This window comes from Petaurus breviceps, unplaced genomic scaffold, assembly GCF_028583685.1.
Source record: "Petaurus breviceps papuanus isolate PSGF00001 unplaced genomic scaffold, PetGlider_PUasm1.0 218, whole genome shotgun sequence".
In the NCBI taxonomy this organism is placed as follows: Eukaryota; Metazoa; Chordata; class Mammalia; order Diprotodontia; family Petauridae; genus Petaurus; species Petaurus breviceps.
The window spans coordinates 5,544,003-5,568,733 of record NW_027185872.1 but is presented as its reverse complement, the minus strand read 5'-3'; the positions used below and the strand labels follow the sequence as shown (position 1 = coordinate 5,568,733).

Genomic DNA, 24,731 nt, shown 5'->3' with positions numbered 1-24,731 from the left:
ACCCACCCACCCCCAAATGGTGGAGAGGAGAAACATTTCCAAGTCCCCCCATGGAGCACATGGGGGCAGGGGGTGGGGAGAAGATCCCCACTGCCAGCCTCAAGAGACTTTCTTGTTTGGGTTTACTGTAGCCCGTCCCTGAGATCAGAAGGGAGGCTAGGACATTGGCAGCTCAGATAGAAACATGAACACAAACACAAACCATAAAGGGGTACCTTCAATGTATACTGTCCCTCAGCATGGAAGTCACATGTCTGACAAGCACCATCGTACACTGTTAGAATCTGGGGGTTACTGAAACAATGGCCATCATTAGAAACCTGTGAAAGGGAATGGCGGTATATCAAAAATTGCTCTAAATCACTGCTGAAGAGAGAATAACCCTGAAATGCCCCCTCACACTTATCCGATTGGCTAATGTGACAAAAAAAAGGAAAATGATAAATGCCAGAGAGGATGTGGAAAAACTGGGACATCCACACACTGCTGGTGGAGTTGTGAAGTGACCCAACCTTTCTGTGGAGTAATTTGGAACTATGGCCAAAGGGCAACCAAACTATCTACATCATTGACCCAGCAATGCCACTGCTAGGGCTGTATCCCAAAGAAATCAAAGGAAAAGAGAAAAAAAGACCTATTTGTACAATGATATTGATAGCAGCTCTTTTTGTGGTGGCAAAGAATTGGAAACTGAGGGGATGCCCATCAACTGGGGAATGGCTGAATGGGTGATAGTACATGATTGTAACGAAATACTATTGTGCTATAAGAAGTGAGGAGCAGGGTGCTCTCAGAAAAACCTAGAAAGATTTACATGAACTGATGCAAAGTGAAGTGAGCAGAACCAGGACTGCGTTGCACACAGTAATAGCAATACTGCTTGATGAAGAACTGTGGGGTTAATCAGGATGGTTGAGTGGTCTAAGGCACTGCGTTAAGGTCGCAGTCTCTCCTAGAGGTATGGTTTCGAATCCCACTTCTGCCAATGTTCTTGGGATGACTAGGTGGTGCAGTGAATAGATCACCAGCCCTGGAGTCAGGAGGGCCTGAGTTAAAATCCAGCCTCAGACACCACTTACTAGCTGTGTGACCTTGGGCAAGTCACCTAACCCCAATTGCCCTGCCTTCCCCCCTCCAAAAAAAAAAGCAAAAAATTTGTGAAAGATTTAGCTATTCTCAGCAAAACAATGATCCAGGAGAATCCCAAAGGACTAACAATGAAGCATACTACCTGCCTCCAGAGAAAGAACTGATGGAGTCTGAAGATAGATCGAAGCAGACTATTTTTACTTTCTGTATTTTTTCATGTTTTTTTTCCCCCTTTGGGTCTGTGTCTTCTTTCACAACATGACTAATATGCAAAGACTGACTGCACATGTATAACCTATATCAGATTGCTTACTTTCTCTGGGAGGGGGGAGATAAAGGAGGAGGAAAATTTGGAGTTCATTTTTTTAAATTAATGTGTAAAATTATCTTTACATGTAATTAGGGGAAAATAATTTTTTAAAGATTAAATGATGTGTCAGATGGCTTGTTCTCCCTGGACTCCCTATTTCACAACCAGGTCTCTGATATTTTCTTAGAGAAATCTGTTTTTTTGGTTGTAGTTGCCTTTTTACCTTGACTTGCCACTTTGAAATTGGCCCATTTCCCCTCAGATTCATTGTGGATAATTTCTGGACATGGGAAGGCAGCTGGCAAGTGACAAATGTGCTGTTTTGGAAGATGGCATCGGTGTATACAGGTGTTCCGAGGATCACTTGGCTACTGTTGTACTAAAAGAAAAAAGACAAAGAATGGTATTTCTCCTTTTCTATCACAGAACAATTCAATAAGAATCAACGTTCACTTCATAAAATTCTTAAGTTGAAAAGCTTTTATATGGGCTATGGCACATCATACCCGGAAATGTATTAATTTTTTTCATTTAAAATCTTATTCCCAATCTGCATCAAGGAATAAAAAGAAATAATTCTGAAACACCAGGGAAGCTGATACTGTATAAGATGGTGGAGGAGCCGCTTATCCCCAGAATTGGCAGAAAGCACCACCTTTTTTTTCATTTTTCAAATGTTTTATTAACTTCTGATTTACATCATTCATTTCCCCCAGATTTTGAGTTACAAATTTCTCCCCATTTTTCCCCTACCCACCTCCCCAAAATAGCAGTCCCACAGGATATCCCCTCCTCCAATCTGCTCTCTCCCATATCTTCTCCCATACCCCCTTCTAATTTTCCAGTGGATCTCTATGCCCCAGTGCCTGTGTATCTTATTTCCCAATTACATAGTATTAATTATAGTTAAATAGTATTAATAATAGTGTTTATATATATATATATATATTAAACATTTGATTTTAAAACTTTGAATTCCAAATTCATTCCCTTCCTCCCTTGTCACCCACCCTTACTGGGAAGATAAGCAGTTCAGTATAGGTTGTACATGTGTAGCTAATGCAAAACAGTAACAAAGTAGATATATTGTAAAAAAAAAAAAAACTGTTTCCCTCCCTCCTATCCCACTTCCCACTTGTTCTATTCTCTACTTTGATCCGTCCCTTTTCAAAAGTGGGTGCTTCCAACTTCCCTCCCCCTCAGCCTGCCCTCCCTTCCATCATCCCCCCTTTCATCCCCCTCCCCTCTACTCTCCTGTAGGGTGAGATGCCCTATTTAGTGTGTATTTCATTCCCTCCCCAAGACAAATTCAATGAGAATAAGGTTGACCCATTCCCTTTTGCCTTCCTATTCTTCCCCTCCGTTGTAACCATTTCCCCTTGCCTCTTCTATAAGATTGTACTGTAATGCCAAGGAAAGGCAACTTCCCAAGGTTCAAAATACCAGCATAGGGGCTCTCCATTTTATTCAGTGACCAACCAAGAACAGAGAAGATCAAAACATGACATCATTCAAAATACAGCATTTACTAAGTGTGATTAAATAATCTCCAAGTACTACCCCACCCCAGGACCTTCCAATCATTCAATCAATTACAAAGTCCCTGTTCTAAATACCATTCCACCCCCAGGCTGTACCTTCATTTAGTCCACCACAAAGCCCCTCTTCTCAAATGGAGATTAGTTTCCAAACACAAGTAAAGTACCTTCATTTGCTCAACCATAGAACACAAAAAGGTCAAAAGCTCCCCACCCCTGGATCACAATTGAATCTACCCCAGAGTTACATCAAGTTTAAGCACAGCACTTAATACCCAAATGGAGGTCTTTTCTTTGGCAAGTTCTCAGCAATCTTAGTTCCTCTTCTCCTGGAGAGACAAGGCTTAGCAAGGCCACAAGATACATTGTCAGTCCTTTTATTAATTTATCCTCTGTCTGTAGAACAGTCCTAGAACCCCTGAAAACATTAGCAAAACCCTCTCCCAGGATTTCTGTAAACATACAACAAGAAAATCCTTCTTCAGGGCTTCTGAACCAACAGAAAGGCTCCTAGACCCCTGCAACAACAGCACTGTCCTTCACCAGTGGACAGTATTCACTCTGTCTGCAGGACAGTCTCCAGACCCCTGCAACAACAGCACTGTCCTTCACCAGTGGACAGTATTCACTCTCTGTCTGCAGGACAATCTCAGGGCTTCTTAGCCAACAGCCAGGTTCCCAGGACTTCTTCAACAAAAGGACTGTCTTTCACCAGTGGACAAATCTGGCAAAACAACATCAAAACAGACAGACAAAGTACCAGCAAAACAGCCATGTCTCCTCAGTCCTTGGAAGCTCAGGGGGCAGGTCTCAAAAGTCCAGGGCGATTCAAAGCGGCCACCAGCAATTCTCTTAGTCTCTCTCTCTCCATGAGGTGCTGCTTCCAAAAAGTTCTTCTCCCTCTCTCTTGTCTCTCCAAATCTACGTCACCAGCTCCTCCCAGTTCAGGACTCTTTTTTTACATCAACAAGTCCATCCCACAGGTGGGATTAACAAGCTCTGGGTTTTAACACAATCAATTTGAAAACCAAGCCAATACAGGGGAATCTTTAATTGCCATTACTATCACAAAGATATAGTTTAATTCCTCTCTCACCTCTTAATTTCACCTTTTAAGTATTATCCCTTCCTATTAAATTGGTCCTGTGCCCTCTATCTAGGTATACCTGTGAACATATATACACACATTCATGTATGTATTCATATGCCCGTATACCCTCCGATATAGACACATGTATTTCTATTACCTTCCACTATTTTCATACTGAGAAAAGTTTCATCAGTTACAATTATCATTTTTCCATGTAGGAATGTAAATAGTTCAACTCTGATAAGTTCCTTATGATTTCTTTTCCCTGTTTACCTTCTCATGCTTCTCTTGCTTCTTGTATCTGAATGTCAAATTTTCTATTCAACTCTGGTTTTTTCATCAAGAATGCTTGAAAGTCCTCTATTTCACTGAATGACCATATTTTCCCCTGAAACATGATACTCAGTTTTGCTGGGTAGGTGATTCTTGGTTTTAATCCCAGCTCCTTTGCCCTACACAATATAATATTCCAAGCCCTTTAATCCCTCAGTGTAGAAGCTGCCAGATCCTGAGTTATCCTGATTGTGTTTCCACAATATTCAAATTGTTTCTTCCAGGCTGCTTGTAATATTCTCTCTTTGATCTGGGAATTTAGGAACCTGGCTATAATATTCCTAGGAATTTTCTTTTGGGGATCTTTTTCAGGAGGTGATCAATGGATTTTTTTCAACCTTTATTTTGCCCTCTGGTTCTAAAACATCATGGCAGTTTTCCTTGAGAATTTCTTGGACGATGATTTCTAGGTTCTTTCTTTGATCATGGCTTTCAGGTAGTCCAATAATTTTTAAATTATCTCTCCTGGATCTATTTTCCAGGTCAGTGGTTTTTCCCATGAGATATTTCACATTGCCTTCTATTCTTTCATTTGTTTGGATCTGTTTAACAGCATCTTGATTTCTCATAAAGTCATTAGCTTTCATTTACTCTAATCTAATTCTGAAGGAATGATTCTTCTCAGTGAGCTTTTGAGATTCTTTTTCCATCTGGCAAATTCAACTTTTTAAGGCATTCTTCTCCTCATTGCCTTTTTGGGCCTTTTTGGCCATTTGAGTTGCTCTATTTTTAAGGTATTATTTTCTTCAGTCAGGCTGTTGACTCTCATTTCATAATTTTCTTGAATTGTTCTCATTTGTCTTCCCATTTTTTCCTCCACTTCTCTTATCTGCTTCTTAAGGTCCTGTATGGCCTGTAACCAGCTCCTATTTTTCATGGAAGCTTTTGATGCAGGAGTTCTCACTTCACTGTCTTCCTCTTGTTCCATGCTTTGATCCTTTTTGTCCCCAAAATAGGAGTCTAATGTTGGATTGGTTTGCTTCCTTTGTCTACTCATTTTGCCACTCAATTACTTGACTTTTGGGCTTTTTGCCACAGTAGGACTCTGCTACCAGACAGGGAAACTTTGTCCCAAACCCTGGGGTTTTCTCAGCTGCCAGAGGTATTAGTTGGGTGCCCTCTGAAGCCTGCACACTCTCTGGCAAGCTGGTTGTACACCCCAGGACCTCCACCCTAAACCGCAATCCAGATCCAAGCAGGTTAAAGCAAGGGCAATTACCCTTCAGACTGGTTGCTTGGTCCCCCTACACTCTGCAGGCCAGGAGCTGAAGCTGCCACATGGGTGGCTGTGGCTGCCCTGCAGCCCTCAGTGGCTTTTCACCCTGGGAGCAAAAGCCAACACACTCCCAACTATTGGGTCCCAAAGTCCATACTGCACTGACCTCTCATTTTGTCCTTAGTATCTATGTGTTGATAATTCTGGATTGCCATGACTGCTGGTTATCTGGAGTCCCTTCAGCCGGGGGCTGGTCAGGCCTACCCAGGGCTAAAACCTCGTTGTGGGGCTGGCCTCAAATCCCAGAGTGCTGTGCTGGTCTATTCCTGCCACCCTGCTGGGCTGTCCTCCATGTGAGGTTAGCTTCTCTGTGTCTTTTTGTGGGTTCTGTATCTCCAAAATTTGTTCAGAGTCCCCTTTTACCTGGATTGTAGGTGGTGGGAGCCGGAGCTGTGTGGAGGTCCTGTTTTTACTCCGTTATCTTGACTCTGCCCCCCAGAAAGGACCATTTTCATTTGACAAGATCTGATATAATTTGTTGTCACTGTGTAATGAAACTCTCAGAAGGAGCCACAGAACGTCGGCTCTTGATGCCTGGTTATGAAGGCATGGGGCAGATAAGGTGGTCTCAGAAGAACTGAGTTGGAGCGACCACTTTGTTTATATGAAGGGAGGAACACATCATAAGTGACTGAATAACAGCTGATCACATGAACCCCCTGCCCCCAGCATCTACCATACTGGAAAAACCCAGCTAACACAGTATTGTCAGTGAAACTGCCAAATTATTAAAGATATTTGAAACTGGAACAGGACAACGAATCCAGGAGGCAGTGAATTCCCTGAGGTTTGGTGGGCCTTTCACCATGTTGCTGTGGACCTCTTGCCTTTTCAGTGCAGATATGACTGGGCTGAAAACCATCCTTCAGTCTGACCTCAATGGCTATTGTTCATTCTACTTCCCTTGGGCTTAGAAGGAGATGGAAGCCAGGGAGACGGAAGAAAAGCAATGACAAGGGGCGGCCAGGTGGCTCAGCAAGTAAGAGCACCAGCTCCAGTGTCGGGATGACCTGGATCAAATCCAGGCTCAGATACTCAGCACCACATCCAGAAATAACTGGCCGTGTAACCTTGAGCAAGTTACTTAACCCCGATTGCTTAAAAAAAAATTAAAAAAAAAAAAAAGAAAAGCAATGACAGTAGTCTCAGGCCAGAACATCATCCTTGGTGGACCTTCCCATCCAGCACACATCTACTGGTCTTGGGCTTGACGCACCACTAAAGTGATGTTTGATGTCACTCTGAGGATCTCGCCAAGACCAAGGCAATGTGCACTCCTTGGAGGCATCCTGACTCACATTAACATTGTGAGCATGACTCTATTTTTCATTACTGAGTTATATTGTTTCACACACTCTCTTCTTATAAGGGTGTCAAAACTCCATAAATCCATGGCTTGTTTATACAGGTTATTAGGGCAAATTCTCCAAATAATGGCAGTTCCTGGGAGTCACTGCCCTTCACTACAAAGACAATCAACCTTCCTTGCTTCATGCAGTTATTATGGGGAATACTATGGGTTGTCTCCATTTATCTAGAGTGATTTCAGGGTCACAGAATGTCAGGTAGAAGGGAGTTCGAGACCATCTAATCCAACCCAGAATCAATTAAACAGGACCCACTAGGCCACACCCAACAGATGGTCAGGCAGCCCTGGCTTGGAGACTTCTGAGAGGCCAATCCATACCTCCTCAGGCGGCCCCTCCCATTTTTGGACAGCTCTCAGGTTTTTTTAGGATTCTTTTTTTCTGACACTATGCCACATTTTTATCACTTTAGTACTTTTAATTACTGCTGGTTTCGCTTTCTGGGGCCATGTAGATCAAATCTAACTGTTCCATACTTCAATGGATGAGTAAGAGAAATGTTAAGCCATGGATTATCATCTTAATATTAATGATCAAAGTTAAAAATCAAATCACTCTTGAAAACAATGGCTTCTCAGATTTAAAGTTGGGTTGTTTGTCTTATAAATGGAATGTGATGTGAGTAAAGAACCAAATGGGAGAGCCATGTGGAAGGCTGGACACATCTTGTGTTCCCGGAGCCCAGACTTCCCCTCTTCCGACCATTCAGCATTTACTGAGCTCTGCACTAAGGGCTGAGGACACAGAGACAAAAATGAGCCATCCTGGTCCTCAGGGAGCTGATGTTCTACATGGTATATAAGAGGAGGGAGAACACTGGTAGCTGGGGAAGGAAGAACAAGTTGTGAGGAGAAAATACCCGCCAATGTTCCCTAAACTGAAGGGATCTGACCTACCTGCTGCCAGGTCATTTCACATGTAATGGTTGGTGACTCTCTGAATCCATGACCCAAAACTCCCACTGTCGTGCAGCTGTCCAGGTGGACGTCACACAGGCCAGCTTTCTCAAGCTCGGTAATTCCTGGAGCCTGGTCTTGAGGGGAGGGGGGAGAAAGTACATCAAGCATGGATAGAAAGGTTGAAAACATGTAGTTTGTAGGAAAAAGAAACCCACAAAAGTTTTTGAATGGCCCAATTGAAATACTATGTAGCCTCTGTTGGAAAATATGTGCTAATCATCATTTTAAAGTCCTGGAATCCATTAAATGGTTAGAATTGTGCAGCATCAAAAAAGGGTGCTCCTACGGGATGAGGTGCAGCACCAGGCACTGCTGGGGCCTCAGTGCAGCCACTGGGCACTGCCAGGGTAGGGCAGGCCTTGGTGCAGTCATTTGGCACTGCCAGAACTGTGGAGCCCTTGGTGTAGTCATTGGGCACTGCCAGGGCCCTGGAGGCCTCGGTGCAGCCACTGAGCACTGCCAGGGCCATGGAGGCTTCAGTGCAGCCACTGAGCACTGCCAGGGTAGGGCAGGCATCTGTGCAGCCACTGAGCACTGCCAGGGCCATGGAGCCCTTGGTGTAGTCATTGGGCACTGCCAGGGCCGTGGAGCCCTTGGTGTAGTCCTTGGGCACTGCCAGGGCCCTGGAGGCCTCGGTGCAGGCACTGAGCACTGCCAGGGCCGTGGAGGCCTCGGTTGCAGCCACTGACCACTGCCGAGGCTTCAGCTCCCCCTGGCGAAGCCAAAGACATTTTCCTGTAGCCACCTCCATTCTTTGGCGGCTGCTAAGAAGCTTCCTCCATTGATATTGCTCCTGTCCTTTCTGTGCAGAGAGCATGCTGGTGAGCAGGAGGCTGCAGGACAATGAGGCTCCCTGTGGAGGTGGGGGGAGGGGCTGGTGATGAGCTTCCCGCAGGCTGTCACCAAGGGCACACATGCATCAATGAGGTATCGACTAAGTGCCAGGCACAGTGCCAGATGCTGGGGACACACATACCAAGAAGGGGGCTTACATTCTAACGGTGGAGACAACAGGGGCACGATGGAAATGTGCAGCATCAGCATAAAGGGAATAAGTGAGCACAGAAACACAGGAATTAAATGCAGGCGGCATCATGGGTAAGAAAGACCTGAGTTCAAATCCTTCCTCAGGCACTTGGCAGCAAGGGGACTGTGGGCAAATTAACCTCTTAATCTCTGTTTGCCTCAGTTTCCTCTTCTATAAAATGGGGGTAATAGTAGTACCTGTCTCTCATAAATGTGTCAAGTGCTTTGCAAGGCTTAAAGCGCTATACAAATGTCAGTAGATAATATTACAGTGGTATGGATCAGGGTCCCAGCAGCTGGGGGGTCAGGAAATGCTTTGTGAAGAAGATAGTCCCTTTGCTTCATCTCAAAGGAAGTAATAGATTCATTGAGACCAAGGGGAAAGGAGAGCACATCCCAGGTGTGCGGGGAAGCCAGGAGAAAGGGGAGCGCATCCCAGGTGTGTGGGAAGGCCAGGGGGAAGGGGAGAGCATCCCAGGTGTGCAGGGAGGCCAGGGGAAAGGCCTGGAGGTGAGACACAGAGAGTCATGGGTGAGGAATAGAGAGAAGGCTAGTCTTGCAGGGTCACATTTTGTCAACTGTTCATTTTTCAGCATGAACATTTACACCTCTGCAAATGCTATAAATAAGGGCTTGATTTATTATTTTGTTGATTTCCTAGATTTAAGAAAGTGATGGAAAGATATTAACAATACAAGCTAAACATAAAAGAGTATCATGTGTAATTTTTTAAGAGAACTAGATGTTAGAGGTTTACCAGTCCACTCCTGGCTAACTGAGTAAGGAATCACTTTTTCAGATCTACTCCTAAAGAAAATGACTTTGTCAGCAACAGGTAGGATGTACTTATGGCTGGTTTGGTTCAAGGGGCAAGTGAATGTTCTTGGGACACGGCTCCCTATACAATGTATACTGAGATTTTCCAGCTCTTTTACTTACCAGACAAGATGCTACAGTCAAAGGAACTAAAGCCTTGGAAACATGCACACCCCCATTCCATACACTGTCTGTGTCCACTACACAAACTAGGACATTTTAACACGAGAAAAATTTCTTCAATGGATTGACCATAATCTTCTGTGTTGTGCTTTCCTTCTTCCAAAATTCTCTTTTCACATTCATTTTCTAAGAGTGCCAAGCCTGCTTCTGCCCAGCTAAGGTCATCTTTCAATAGAACATCCTTCACACACATCTCAACAACACTCAGTGTTCTGTCTCCAAGAAACTCTGCACAGTATCTTCCAATGCTGGAGTTAGCCAGGGTCTGATGGCAGGTTTTCAACACACTGGCTTCCATCAGCCCAGAGGGTGTGGGCCATGAGGGTAAAAACTCTTGGTGTGTGTTGGTAGCATGGTCCTCAGGAAAAAAATAGCTTAATCCTTCCAGGTCAGTGGGATTGAGATTGGGGAAAGAAAACGTGCGAGGATATTCATGCAAAAGTTGTCTTTTTGGCCTGTTTTGGACAGATTGTCTTTCTTGGAGATGGTGGTTCCAATGTTGTATGTGTCTCCTGACTTCCAAAGGGACTGTTTTTCCTTTGTCCCTCTCAAAATAAATTTATCCTTTGGAATCTACATTTATTAGATGAACATCTTTTTCTTGGCTTGAAAAAGGGGAACCTGTGTTGTTTTCTTTTCTCAATGAGCGTTTCTTTAAACTTGCACTCAGCTCATCAGCTCTGATATACTCCATAGTGATGTCCAGCTCTGGTATCAAAGAGGGACGCCTGATATGTTCACTGTCATTGCAGCCTGAAGTGACTTCTGACTTAGAGTGACTCTCCGCAGGATTGACAGATGGGACTCTAGCCTTGTCTCCTGCGCAGTTGCAGTAGGAGATTTTTCCGGGAGATTTCAAAGAAGCTGGAAGTTTATCAAACATACTCTTTCCTGCCGATATCCTTCCAGGGGATAAAAATACAAGACAACAGAATGAAATGAAAACTGTTTGCCCACGGATGTGCTCACACTGCAAAAGAACATTGGGTGTGGGGATGAGCAATACACAGTATGCTAGAGCTTTCAAGACATGAAAGAAGCATTCACTAAGAACTTACTGGATGCAAACCTTTATGCTATTCAACTTCTTACCAACACGTACCCCAATGGGAAAAAAAACCTGGCATTCTTACCTCCACTCATTAATAAAAGCAAGGTATGGATTCGAATGGTCCTTGATCATGGCGCCGTGTTTGTCATGGAAATCATTCTCTGGGTCTTTGTCAAAAGTGCCACAACGTCCCTGAGTGTTCTTGTAGTCTGAGCTAGGAGACTGGATCGTCAAACTTATGCCCCATTCACTAAGATCAGCACGAACAAAAGCTCCAGAAGAAAAGATCTGGACACAAACAGCAAGAAATGGGCAGATGGCAGTCTGATGCCAAAGATCATCACTCACTGTGAAGGGTTCAGGTGGGTGAATAAACAGTGACTCCTAGAGTTATAGATCGACTTTTCCATCTATACTGAGTGACAAAGCATTTTCATAATGTGGGTCATCTAATGTAAAGTTCATAGATCACAGCTTTAGAGGTGGAAGGGTTCGAAGAGGTTGTCTAGTCTAAGCTCCTGATTTTCACCATGCAGGAAACTGAGGCCAAGAAGGCCACATGGGTTTTAAATGGCAGAGTCAAGATTCAAACCCAAGCTCTGGCCTCACACTCAAGTCTCTTTCCACTGCCCTGCAGTTGCTTCCTCAAGTGCTGATATTTCATTAAAATGATACCCCTCTAAGGTAACGCATTTCTTCAAGACTACCCCATATCTGTCTGTCAGAACATTTTTAACACTAACAATCTCCTGATGATACTGGATGACTGTGAATCAAGGGACACAATGACTCCAAACTGTGGGTGACCAATAGGTAAGGGAGGGAGGACACATGGCAGGTATGTAAGGTGTTGCTGCATATTACCAATGACTTGTGCACAAGGAGGGGTAGAAAAGCCTTTGCATGCATATGCATGACTGGAAAAGGGGATGGGCTGGTCCTGTTGCAAGAGTGAAAGGTGAGATGAGGGCAGACAAAGGGTTACAGTGGTACCAACCAACCAACATTTATCAAGCATCTATTGTGTGTCAGGCACTGGACTGACCCAGGAGATGAAAAGCAAAAATGAGTTAGTCTCTGTCCTCTGGGAACTTACATTTCTTAGGAGGAAATAAGATGCGGATGATATAGATATACATACAGAATAAATAAATTTGGGGGCCGGGAGATGCAGCCAGAAGGACCAGAAAGGACCTTGTACACTGGAGGCATGACTTCTGTGAAATTGTTTTTAAACTGCAGAGAAAGGCTTCTAGTGTATTTGGGTGAATTGTCTTTGCAGGATTTGTGGAAGAACAGAAAAGGATCACACAGAATGAAAGGATGAGAAGGGAGTGGGTGATAAGTCCTGTAGACTTAAAGCACTTTGCATTCAAGGATCCCTTGTGTGATTTCTGGTGCCTCATATATTGTAGGGACTAACAGGTACATATTGGGTGGAGTGTCTTTGTAGGACGTATGGTCCCATCAGAGCTTCTGATGTCTTGCCAATTTCATGCCGGAACTAAAATTTTTGTGAATGCTAATTGAGTAATATTTACCAAATTAACCTTCTGGACATATCCTACTGATCTGCTACATAGTAGTTATGAGATTGTAATTTTGACATTTTTCTATCTTCACTAGCAACAAGAACCTTCTTTTACATCAAATAAGGCAGTTGCTGATTTTTCTGATTCAAACTTTACCAGCATACAAATATCTGTAGGAAAAAAGAAGTAATGCTTCTGAAGATCAGGATTAATTTTGCCTTAGATGCTGGAGAGAACACCAATTGAACAATTTCCCGGTGTGTGTCATCATAAAGTCAGAAAACCCTGTGTATATGAAACCACCAATTGTATAGGAAAATGAAGATGTCTGAGGAGAAGATTCTCACAGTAAATTCTATCCACTACATACCGTGACTTTTCTTCCTAAATAAGACTCCTTAATCTTGATATTGCTGGTAGGGTCTCTCCTCTTCACAAACAAATAGGGCTGTGACTCATGGAGCTGACCGCTGCACATGTCCAACACAACCACATCACCTCCTTCTTTGGCCACAAACCCACAGTTGCAAGACCCTGGGTAACGAAGGCTTCCACAGTCCCACTGGCAAACATGGACCTCGAAATCTTGGGATATGCTCTGGTAGAGCACAAATGTTCCAGTCTTGAAGTGCTCATAATGCCTTTCATGAGAGAAGAGAAAGGCTTAGGCTGAAGATCATTCTATCTCAAAGTATTAGTGCTATGAGTGTTTTTCCAGATTTAGGAAAGTCTTAGTCATTATTTAACCCCCTTGGGTCTCAGTTTCTCTATCTATAAAATTAGGAAGTTGGCATGGTCTCCTCCTGCTAAGATTCTTTCAATTGTATTAGTAATGTAGCCATTAAAGGTAAGCCTCCTGAGGGAGTGTACTGGTTTTTGCCTTTCCTTGCATCTCCAGCACCTGGTGCTTAATAAATGCTTGTTTACTCACAAACTATAAATATCAAATAGTCATCTCCACTCTATCCCGTGTACATCTACCTGAAAAAGTAATGTGACTGTTGGAGTCCCTCCTACACACACACACACACACACACACACACACACACACACACATGCACGCACGCACGCACATGCACACGTACACGCACACGCACAACATCCAGGCACACACCACCATGGCAAGGAAGACAGGAGCTTTGGCAATTAAACGATGTCCTTGTGTCTGGTGCCATTTCCAGATGTGCTCTACATTTCTGAATGCTTAGAGTGTCCACCCTTCTGGAGTTGCCTCATAGTTATCTTCTAGCCCTCCAGATGTGGTCATCATGACCAGCATCATTGTAACTTGGTCATGTTAGAATTTCCATCTGTGGAATGGATTAAGGTGGCATGCCTGGCACTCACTCACTGCCTGGATTTTGTGATGCTGCTGCATTATCTCAGCCCTGGGCTGGAGATTCCAGATTCTAGCCAGCCTCCAGGACAAGGAAGTTGAGAAGCTTCAAGCAGAGATGGAATGTGGTGGTCGTCCAGCTCAGGGTGGCATTCCAGAAGTGGAAAGGCCTTTGGAGGTCACCTGGACCAATCTCCTTATTCTCAGGTGGGGTAAGAGGGACTTCACCAAGAAGGCACAGAGGTGGAGTCTATATCTTTTTATCACCCTATGGAGCTTAACCATCACCTCCTAAGGGTACATAAACACTCCCTTCTTTGAAGAAATCTATCCATGACCAGAACAATGGGTTTTCCTTTCAGGTTATTCCCAAACATCCCAGGAGTTGGGTTTCCTGTTTTGTTCTTGGTGAACATTAACCAGCCCACCCCTCCACCCTTGATTAGGATTCAATAACCCAAAGATGTCTAGTAGACAGAGTTCTTCTGGTAGAAAGAATAGGAGATTACATTCATTGTGTTCCCTGTGGCCCCGGTAGTAAGATGCCAACAACACAGGGAGCATTTTTATCTAGTAAGGGAAATTTGAGGTGGGAATCCTCATTTTGAGGAAACAGATCTAATCACTGCTTTATGATGATGCAGATTGAGATTTTAAGGGGAGATATCCAAGCATGTTCACAACTAAAAGGATATGAATACTATAAGAATTCAGTGTGACTTTAAATATGGCCCCACTGACCCTTGAGATTGTTTATGGTATATGGAGGTAGGGAGGGTCTCCACATACTAAATAACCAAGTGCTTCTACTGGCCCCAAAATGTCACAACTCTCTATTCCACCCCCTAGAAAAAATTAGAAGGTTACCTCCCATCGAGTGTAATTATATGAGGATCAGTAAATGAATAGCAGTTGGCTGTGGGAAGGTCCTTTACTTTGATCTGGAAAACAAAGACATTTTCAGCACATTACATCATAGCTCATTGTCTTATGAGAGACTAACCAATAATCTCAACAAAATTGATCTTCTGTTTGAATTATTATCCACTTCTCTTCTACAATGCTACAGAAAATGAATAAAAAAGAAAGATTTCAACTAGAAAATTTTTCAACTAGAAATCACAAACTGTATTAAATACATACACATTCATATGTCTATAATGTACTGTCTCTTCCTGTTTTGTAGCTGAATCAAGCCTGATCAGAGCTCTAAAAGAAGCTGTTTTGTTTTTGTTTTTATTTTTTATTTTATTTTTTTTGCTTTTTGGAGGGGAGAAAGGCAGGGCAATTGGGGCTAAGTGAGTTTCCCAAGGTCACCCAGCTAGTAGTAAGTATTAAGTGTCTGAGGCCACATTTGAACTCAAATCCTCCTGACTCCAGGACTGGTGCTCTATTCACTGCCACCTAGCTGCTGCCCCATGAAGCTGTTGTTATAAAAAAACAATTGTTAAGGGCCAAGTCTGCTTAAGGATTCTGGGACAAGCAAGTTCAGTCTCCTCTGACTGCGACAGGATATGCCATGCATTTATATATATATACACACATATACACACACACACACATATATATATAAATATATGTACATACATATGTATCTCTGTGAACATATATGTATGTATATATCATATATATATATAACTATACCATATATAAAGTGCTTCAGAAACCTTAGAGCCCCAAATATGTGTTAGTTAATATTAACACAATAATTAACATATTAAAGGTAACATACTGTTTAATATATTAATAATACATGATTACATAGAAGAGAATTAATTGATATTATTGTTATTACCAGACACCACAGATATGGACACTTGAAAGGTTGCGTGGTTTGGGGGCAAATTTAAATGTCCTAAGTAGGGACTGAAAATGAGAATCTGACATCTAATTCTAAGAGGAAGTTTGTAGATATATTAAAACAAGGACAGTTTGCTTTAATATATGGGTGTGTGTAATATCAGTATTAGCATGATTTCTTTTTCCTCATTGCTAAGCAATGGCAATATTTAAGACCCTAAACATGTTGCTGTGAGTCACTGACCATGTAAGTACATCTAATGTAAATTCATGGGCAGAGGCTCGGGAGCCAGAGGCGATGGGGAAGCATCTCTGAAGCCCAGGAAGCTGAGCATTGCCACGGGCTGGTGACGATCCTTCCCCGTGTGAAGGGCAGGCTCCGAGAGCGGGCGTCCCTGTGTCCTGGGTAAGGGACAGGTGCCGGGTGCGCCCTGCTCCGCGTGTGTACGTGTGCTTGTTTTAGGAGGGGAGCCACGCGTTCACTCTCTCTGCAGAGACGCGCCACTCATCCACCTGCGCGCTTTCAGGAGCGTAGCCACTCCACAGGAAGCTCTCGCTGACGACGGTCTCTCCACAACGATCCCGGTACCTCTGTCTCCATCCCGTGAAAAGTCCGTTACGGCTGTGAAATAAACAAGGGCCTGGCTACACGTTCCATTCTCACAGGACGATGTCTCCGGAAGGTCCACTTGATAACGAGAGAGGGCCGGGTTGAAACCTTGTTGCCCATGATCTGTTTTAGGGAGAAACATAAATAATAAAGATGAGAGCTCGTCTCTAAGGGGATCGTGCATGTGGCGAAGAACTCAGTAGGCTCCCTGACTTTGTCAGCACCCACCCCTGGACAGACAGATCTGGGGCAGAAAGGCCTTTTTGTCCTTTCCGGGGGGTCGCCCCTACTCTAGGAAGCCGCTGGACTATGGCTCTTTATGAAGACGAGGCAGCTTGGTCATGTGAAAGCTCTGGCCATCCCTTTCCCAGGCCCGGGGAGATCCCCTCCGCCATCTTGCTCAGCGCCCCTTGGCTCATTCGAGGAGTCCCTTGGAACTGATCCCTCTAGAGAAAGGGCTTCCTTGGCCTGACTGTTCAGAATTAAGCCTCAGCTCCAATTGTTTTTTACAGCCTGGTTCCTGTCTTAGCCATTGTCTCAAGTATTCAACTCCTCATGGCCTGGATAAAATTCCACCGTGGGGAATGAACATTATGCATCCAGACCTCTTTTGTACTCAATCTATCTGGTGATTCTGGCAACAGCAGAGCCTTTGGAAAGCTCTGGGCCTGGTCTGGGGCCGTGAATCAGGGCTCTGCTCTGAGGCTGTATCAAAACGAGCTGGGGAGTTCATCGCTGTCCATAATCTGCTTTTAATCACCGTGTTGTTGGCGGTTTTTTCTTTAACAAAACTCACTGGCTGAGCGCATGGCTGGAGGTAGGGTGGGAGTGCAGGGAAGAGAGGGGCAAGGGGTTCTCCTCTCACCACCTCCACTGCTGCCTACCCCTTATAGGGACAGTGCTTTAGAACACTAAGGTTTGCAGAGTGCTCTATGCACATGATCTTTGATCCTTACAACCTGTAAATGATTGTTCTTATTACTCCCACTTTACAGAAGAGGAAACTGAGGCTGGCGCAGATTAAGTGATTTTTCCCAGGGTCACAGCTAGGAAAACACCTGAGACAGCTTCTGAACTCAGGTCTTGCTGATGCCAAGTCCAACACACTGACTTCCACCATGACAAATGTCTGCAATGCCAGGGGGCACAGTGAACTGTGCTGTCAGCCTGTTCACCCTGGGTGGGGACATAAAAAGGACACTCTAGTCTTGCATGGGGCCACAGACTGCTTGCCTGTGTACATGGGGTGGGTGTCTATCAGTCTGTAAGTATCATTACCTAAATGGATCTTCTGATAATTTGTCTTCTAGTAGCAGGGTGTATAGTCTCTGGATTGAAAAGGTCACTCACTAGACGCCCCCCCCCCGGTGCCTTTTTATCGAGTTTCAAATTCATTTGATTCAGAAAAGTAGATATTTCTGTGACTACAGAAGCTGAAGCTGCACTAAAGGGTTGTAGAGCCATTTAAACATTGCTCCAAAGAGACTTACAGGTCACACAATGGAATCCAATAGCTTGGATCAAGGATTCCTTGGGGTCCACTTACTTTTGCCCCCAACAACCACCTGTCCACTTCTGGTTACTGGAAATGCATATTGCAAGAGAGCTGTTGTGACAAGCCCCCAGGGAGACACTGCCTTACCCTGGTCAATGGTTTTCAGTGTCAATGAGACTTTGCATCCTTGGCCAGTCTCAGGACAAAGGACAGGAACGGTGCTCTCTATCTTCAGCTGGTATTCTTGTCCATCTTCCGAGATAGTGCTCACCTCTGGCAGGAGCTGGCATGGGAAGGAGATGGGAATGCTGACGATATCCAATGGAATGGCACCTGCTGCTGAGCTGTGGCTTTATTAACGACTTGGGATTACTTACCTCCCTTAGAGGGCAGTGATTTTAATGGGGAACTCATCTGGTCCATCATTTTACCCTCAATAATATGGACAGATAGGGAGGGGCATTGAATGCTGGGATAACTGGACACATTCGATTGTGAGCTCGGGCAGCAGGGACTGGTTTCGCCTTTCTTTGTAACCCTCAAGTGTAGAGTGTGTGGCACATAGTAGGTGCGCAACATGAAGGCTTGTTGACTTGATTTAACAAGTGGAGTACTTTGTGTAATAGAAATGATTAACATTTTCTGATGTTCCTTATGACGTCATAAAGTGCACACGGTAGACATCACTCGATCCTTGACCAATTCTAAGTGGATGTTGGTATCATGGTGTCCCCATTCATGAGGTCGAGTCACTGCCATAGTGCTTCACTACAAAGTGAAGCCATGTCCAAAAACCCACGAGATGTGTGGTCAGACTAACTCCACGATGTTCCAGTGCACTCAGTCCTGCAATAATTAAGGCCCTGGCCTAGGCTGCCTCAGACCACTCTTGGCCTCTGGGGGCCCCTCTACCCAAACCACTGAAGAATGTAAGGCTTCTGAAGGCCCACTCTCCATCACTTTTGTCTTTGTATCTGGAGTGCTTATAAATGCCTTCACATAGTGAGAAAGCTTAATAAGGGCTTATTACTTTGAAGTGAATTGTCATTCTCTGTTTGTTGGCAATTATTTGAGAACCACAGGAGGCTAGGTGGCAGAGTGGATCTAGTCCTGGGCCTAGAGTCAGGAAGAACTGAGTTCAAATCCAGTCTCAGACACTTCCTGGACAAAGCCCTTCACGTTGTTTGCCTCAGTTTCCTCATCTGCAAAATTATCAGGTGTACAAGAGGGGTCATGGAGAGTCAGACATGACTGAAAGGACTGAACAACACCACCAGCCTGAAGTACTCTTTATACGCGGACTGCCCTCGCTGCTACCTCAGGGGTTTCCCTTCATCTTTATAGCACAGGCAGGGGAGCAAGCAAGGGGCACTCGAACAAGAAGCTGTAGGAGGTGGGTATCGTCTCTTTCTTTTCTAATATGACAGGTGCCGAATGTTCCCCGTTCCTAATTTCCAGTTTGCACTGGAGCGACTAAAACTGTTATCCAAGAAATACATCAATGGGTCCATTACCTCCACCCTGATGCTGTGCTTAAGGTTAACAAAGCACATTCCCCACAGCAGCCCCATGAAGCCCATGATATTTGCACTATTTTCTCCATTAACAGATGAGGGAACAGGGTCAAGCAGGGAGCTGAGGGATCCGGGTGACCCAGCTAATAATGGCAGTGTCAATGCCAGGATTTGAACTCGGTCTCCTGACACCAAGGGCAGCATCGTTATGAAAAGTTCATAGAAGATTACAACTTTCCACTTACCCTTTCCTTTCCCATGCTGCCATCCTCACCCACCCCGACAGCTCCCAGATTTCTACCCTCCACGTACCTTAATGCCGGCAAAGAATTCTTTACTCTCAGTGACCATACTTTGTATGCCTGGGTTCTCCCAGAAAAAGGCAGATGCACTACAGAAAATCTGCAGATAGCGTTGTTGTCTTAGCAATAAAATCTTTGAGGACATTTGGATAAAGCATGTATTTTGAAAGTAGACTAACTCTATTTCACACTAGGGAAAGTAGAAAAGATCCCAGACCCAACTCGATCTGCTCCTTCACCCTAGGTTTGATCCAGACTCCTTGGTCAGCCCTAGGACAGCCTCCCTGTGAAAGTCCCAGAATGCCTGCATCTCAGAGAGGGACAGGACCTGAGAAGGCATTACATCCAATCTGTCTCTGAACAAGACTCCCTTCTATAGAATCCCCAGCAAATGGCTATCCAGCCTTTAGGGAAAAGGGACCCAACACTCCTTCCCCCAAGGCAGCCCATTTCTAGTTCAGGAAGTTATGAATTGGGGATCATTAAGAGAAGAGATCAGGCAAACTGGGGGTCAAGCTCTCGGTCGGCAACCATGCACACACCCGAACATCAAAGGTCTGCTCGGGTTGAGAAGCCAGGAACCAAGCAGGCAGACGTTAGGCACAAGGGATCGGAAGACCTTTCAAAGGGGAAGCTTACTCTTGAGAGAAGAAACTATCATCATGAAATTCCAGGTGCGAAGAAGCCAGGCCAGAGCCCAACCAGCAGAGAGATTGTCGGGGAGACAGAGGTACCGAGGGCTGACCTTGGCTACAGTGGGGATAATGATAAGGGTGAGCTTGCTCTCTTTCCTAAGCTAATGGCCGCCCAACCCCCAGTTCTACAAGGTCAGAACTTGGAATAGCCTTGAGAACTCATTGAACAAACTGGACTAGTCCTGGGCCATTATTACCGACCAAACTTGCCCTGGACGGCCACGACCAAACACCATTTGATAAAAATGAAGGAACAGCATTTTGAAGAGGATTGTTTTCCCAGTATAGAATGCAGAGATCTGACAGAAGAAACTGAAGTCCTCTAGGGGCAAGAGGAGGCCCCCGTCTTCCTGCCCTGCTCCTAGAGCTGCGATTCCTCCAGGGAGCCTATGGAAGAAGAGCTGGCACGCCAATAAGGAGAGCCACCCTTTCATCCACCAGAACACCAGGATCTACAGAATAATGGCAGGATTGTCCCAGGACCATTTCTATCTTTGGGTGTACTCCATGGGAAGAGATGAAAATCAGAGCTGACAGTCCCATTGCCCTCTGCAGGGAGATCCTGGTGGCCACCAAGGGATGGGAGTCCTCTGATCATGGGGATCTGGGGAAGCTTCTGGGGAAAGTAAGCTCCCATCTCCTACCTGTGTTTGATCTAGCATTCCGACAAAAGGATTGAAGTAGCAAAATAATCTGCATTTTAGGGTTTCATAACGTGGTGTTTTTGAAAGCTTCCCTTATTGGGCAGACTTTGAGATTCAGTGAAATTTCAAAAAGAAAGTGTGTTTTAGCTAATGTGTAAGCTTTCTCTTTAAGATTTCATGTACAGGAATGAGAAGATTCCAAATGTTCTCTATTTGGGGGCGGGAAGTGGTCAAGGACATTCTTGGATTTTTTTCCCCTAAAATCTTGACTTTTGTTATCATTAAATAACATTGAGGTCTATTTTCTTACAAAGAAGAGCCACACTTGAATTGCTAATTATTTACCCAACTCACTGATTACTTAGAAGACAGTATTTGAGTTATTGTGGCCCCCAAATGAAGCCTTCCTTGACCAAGCAGGCGATGAGGCTTTCCCAACTGAAGCATGAAGTCACCTGTCAATAGCTGGGCCGCAGATGAACCTTCCCAGGGCTGGGAGCCCCCCCCCCCCCGAGCTTCTTCTCCAGGAGCACAGTTTTGACATCCCAGGGTCCCCCCGACACCAGGAACTGGCACCAGAGGAGGTAGCTAGCAAATCCATTAAAAACTATGGGTCTGAAGTAAAGGGTGAAAATTAGCAAGTGATCCAAGGCATGTACGTGAATCTGTTTGAAACAAGGAGATAAAGGCATTCACCTAAAGAGACACTGACCAAAACCTTTAGGCAGATTTTGTGGATAATAACCATTCACATAATTGCAGATAATTCTACCATCAGCCATTTATGACTGGTAATATCATGAATGCCAAGGAAAATGACGGTGACTGTTCCAGACACTCTCTGCCGGGGAAAAGGACCCATGTCTTAGATAACACAGGAAATCACATTGGGAAATGCCCATTCTTCAAACATACCGTATCTCCAAGCCTCAGGTTCACCCCATCAAGCTCCAAAAGGGAGGTTTCCCTCCACTGTGGTCTCCTTCTTTAGTTCCTCTCGGAGTCCTTCCGGTGAATGTCTGGACCAAGCAATGACAAACCCCAGGGAGCTGTTTGTGGGGGGCCCCTCCAAGGTGCACTGGAGAAAGATCTTGGATGCAATCAACTTGACCTCCACCTCTGGGGTCCCTGAAGGGGAGGGTGGCGATGGGGCAGCAGGAAGACCTAGCAGGAAAAACATAATCAACGTTCCTTAGGTTCTTAAAGAAAATAGAGGCAGGGGGAAGACGCTGATTCTGCTTCAAGATTTAATCCATTTATATGATTTTTTCTTAGTAAAATTACCTCCATGCAATTATAATGTGGGAATAAAAAACAGTGTCAAACATTTCAGACATGGTGGGTCCTAGGAAGCTGTTGAAAAGAGCCTTGCCCAATTCATTGATATGGGAGACAGGATCACATAAGACGTGACCTTCAGAAAATTCAAGGAATTCACCATAATTTTCTAGTCTTCAACAAGGTGGAAAATGTTCTTTTTTGATGGATTTCCTCACAAACCCCAATGGAAGAGTAATTCACCATGGCAGCATGGGTAACTACCAACAATGCACATTTATTGTTTCTATTCATGAGATAAGTTCAGTGACTGAGCATTAAACCAACTTCTGGCCCCTGAAGCAATGATATTGTTCCAAAGGATGGTCCGAAGACATAAAACCTCCCCAGCTGGATAATATTACAATTCCACAGCTTACCAAGGAAACAGTCTCCTAATTAAAAACCCAACGACGCACTATTTCACCAGCATGCTCTGTTACAAGAATTGCTCTTTTGAAGAGTGATGCCAGTTTTTTAATGAAATGCCTGAAATGCTAAGAACCAGCCGGCCCTAGTCTTTTGTCTCAGGGTTGCAGGAGCATGCACTCTCATTACCTTCAGGAAATTGAAGGAGGATTTTACAGTTTGAAATTGAAAAGTGATTTCAAGAGCTGGAATGTTTCTAAGAGTATGACTGTTTGTTTTATTTTGTTTTAAACAAAAGGAGCAGGTGCCTTATTAAGTGGTAATTTTGAACATACGGGCTTGTGAAACATTAGGAAAAACTGATTCATGTCCATGTGCTCCAAAAGAAAACACTGCGCTTCTAAATTTGGGACTTGAGTGGGAAGGTCTGTTCTAAACCATACCCAATGACAGGCAATCTGGACCAAGCATGCACCTTGGCCTTGGCAGACACAACACAGGATAACTAACCTCAATCATAGCATATCCTGAAAGTCTACCAGGAAGGGTCAAGGTAATTGAGCCCATCACGAAAAGCTAGGTCTGATCCATACCTTGACAGGTACCGCTGCTGTCTGCTTCGTCAGGGTCACATGTTGGTGATGTTGGCACAGAAATAGGTATAACGGGGGCAGCGAGGTGGCGCAGTGAATAGAGCACTGCCCTGGAGTCAGGAGGACCTGAGTTCAAATCCGTCCTCAGACACTTAACACTTAACTAGCCGTGTGACCTTGGGAAAGTCACTTAACCCCAATTACCCTCCTCCTCAAAAAAAAAAAAAAAAAGAAAGAAAGAAGTAGGTATAACAGCACATCTTAATTTAGTCTCTTTTTATAAAGGAGTTCTAAGAATATGAGACAAATAGTCCCTTAAGACTCGGTCAATTAATCAGACAATTAGATACCTACTAAGTGCCAAAATACCGTCATAAGCATTAACCCAGAGGGAAGAAACCTGGGGCTGTGTCCAGACTGATTCCGTGCAGGCTACTTCCTCTCCTGGTTCAGATGACACCACATCTCAAATGAGTAAGTAAGAGATGCCACATTAAACTTTGAGGTCACTCAGGTTCAGCCTCAGTTTCCACAAGCATAGAATAGTCTCATCCAAGGTGTCCTCTGAATACTCCTTCCACCTCTAGCCCTATGGCGCCATGGCCATACACAAACATATATGTCTGTGTATGTTTATGTAGGTGTGTCTACAATACACACACACACACCCACACAACATTCACATGTGTGTATCTGCAGGTGGACAATGTGGGTGTGCACACACATATGATGGGAAGGCCCCAACTTGGATGGCACAGCAATGGACTTAAGCCCGCACTCCCGCTGACCATATGACCAAAGTGGGTTTACAGGATCACAGCAAGTTAGGGCTGGGAAGGGTTCGACCCCTCTGAGCTTCTGTTCCATAATCTTTAAATGGGGGTAATAAAATTCGGTTTCCTAGGACTTAGCAGTGAGAGGGACCTTGCAGATTATCCAGCTCAACTCTCTGATTTTACAACTAAGGAAACTGACCCTCAGCAAGACGCGATGGCCAAGGCACAGCAAAGCGCAGGGCTGTGAAGACAGTCCCGGCTCTGGGAGGCTCCATCCCCTGGGCAGCACTGACTCTTACTGTCATTCTCATCTGGAACAAAGTCCTGGCCCTTAGGACCTATGGTGATGTAGCTGATCCTCTTCACATTTGATACGAGGCAAGCAATCAGTCACCATTTAGTAAGTGACTATCAGAGACCAGGCATTTTGCTAGGCTCCCGTGATACAAATACAAGTTAACTGTTTAATGGGAAGAAGCCAGTTCTTCTGTTAAGCTGCGAAATGTGAAACCAGACTAAGCTGTCTGGGAATTTGCTCCTCTTGACTAAACATATTTGTACAGGGCCTTGGTTTTCTTTTTTTATCTGCAATGGGGTGATGTGAGAGGACAAAGGAGACTAGGGGTAGGGAGAGTGAGGGACAGAGAGAGAGACAGAGAGAGACAGAGAGACAGAGACAGAGAGAGAGAGAGAGAGACAGAGAGAGACAG

At 44.5% G+C, this 24,731-nt stretch overlaps 1 protein-coding gene across 1 annotated transcript in view; it reads right to left on the bottom strand.

The window, feature by feature from the left end:
- The window catches only part of VWDE (von Willebrand factor D and EGF domains), a 56,816-nt gene that overhangs the window by 26,264 nt on the left and 5,821 nt on the right, over positions 1-24,731 (bottom strand). The window contains 14 exon segments of the mRNA XM_069094406.1: positions 216-320; positions 1,623-1,778; positions 7,900-8,036; positions 9,928-10,889; positions 11,121-11,326; positions 12,941-13,211; positions 14,774-14,847; positions 16,220-16,276; positions 16,279-16,424; positions 17,595-17,604; positions 17,954-18,094; positions 19,638-19,727; positions 21,882-21,929; positions 21,931-22,130. Coding sequence (XP_068950507.1) covers positions 216-320; positions 1,623-1,778; positions 7,900-8,036; positions 9,928-10,889; positions 11,121-11,326; positions 12,941-13,211; positions 14,774-14,847; positions 16,220-16,276; positions 16,279-16,424; positions 17,595-17,604; positions 17,954-18,094; positions 19,638-19,727; positions 21,882-21,929; positions 21,931-22,130 — 2,603 coding nt within the window.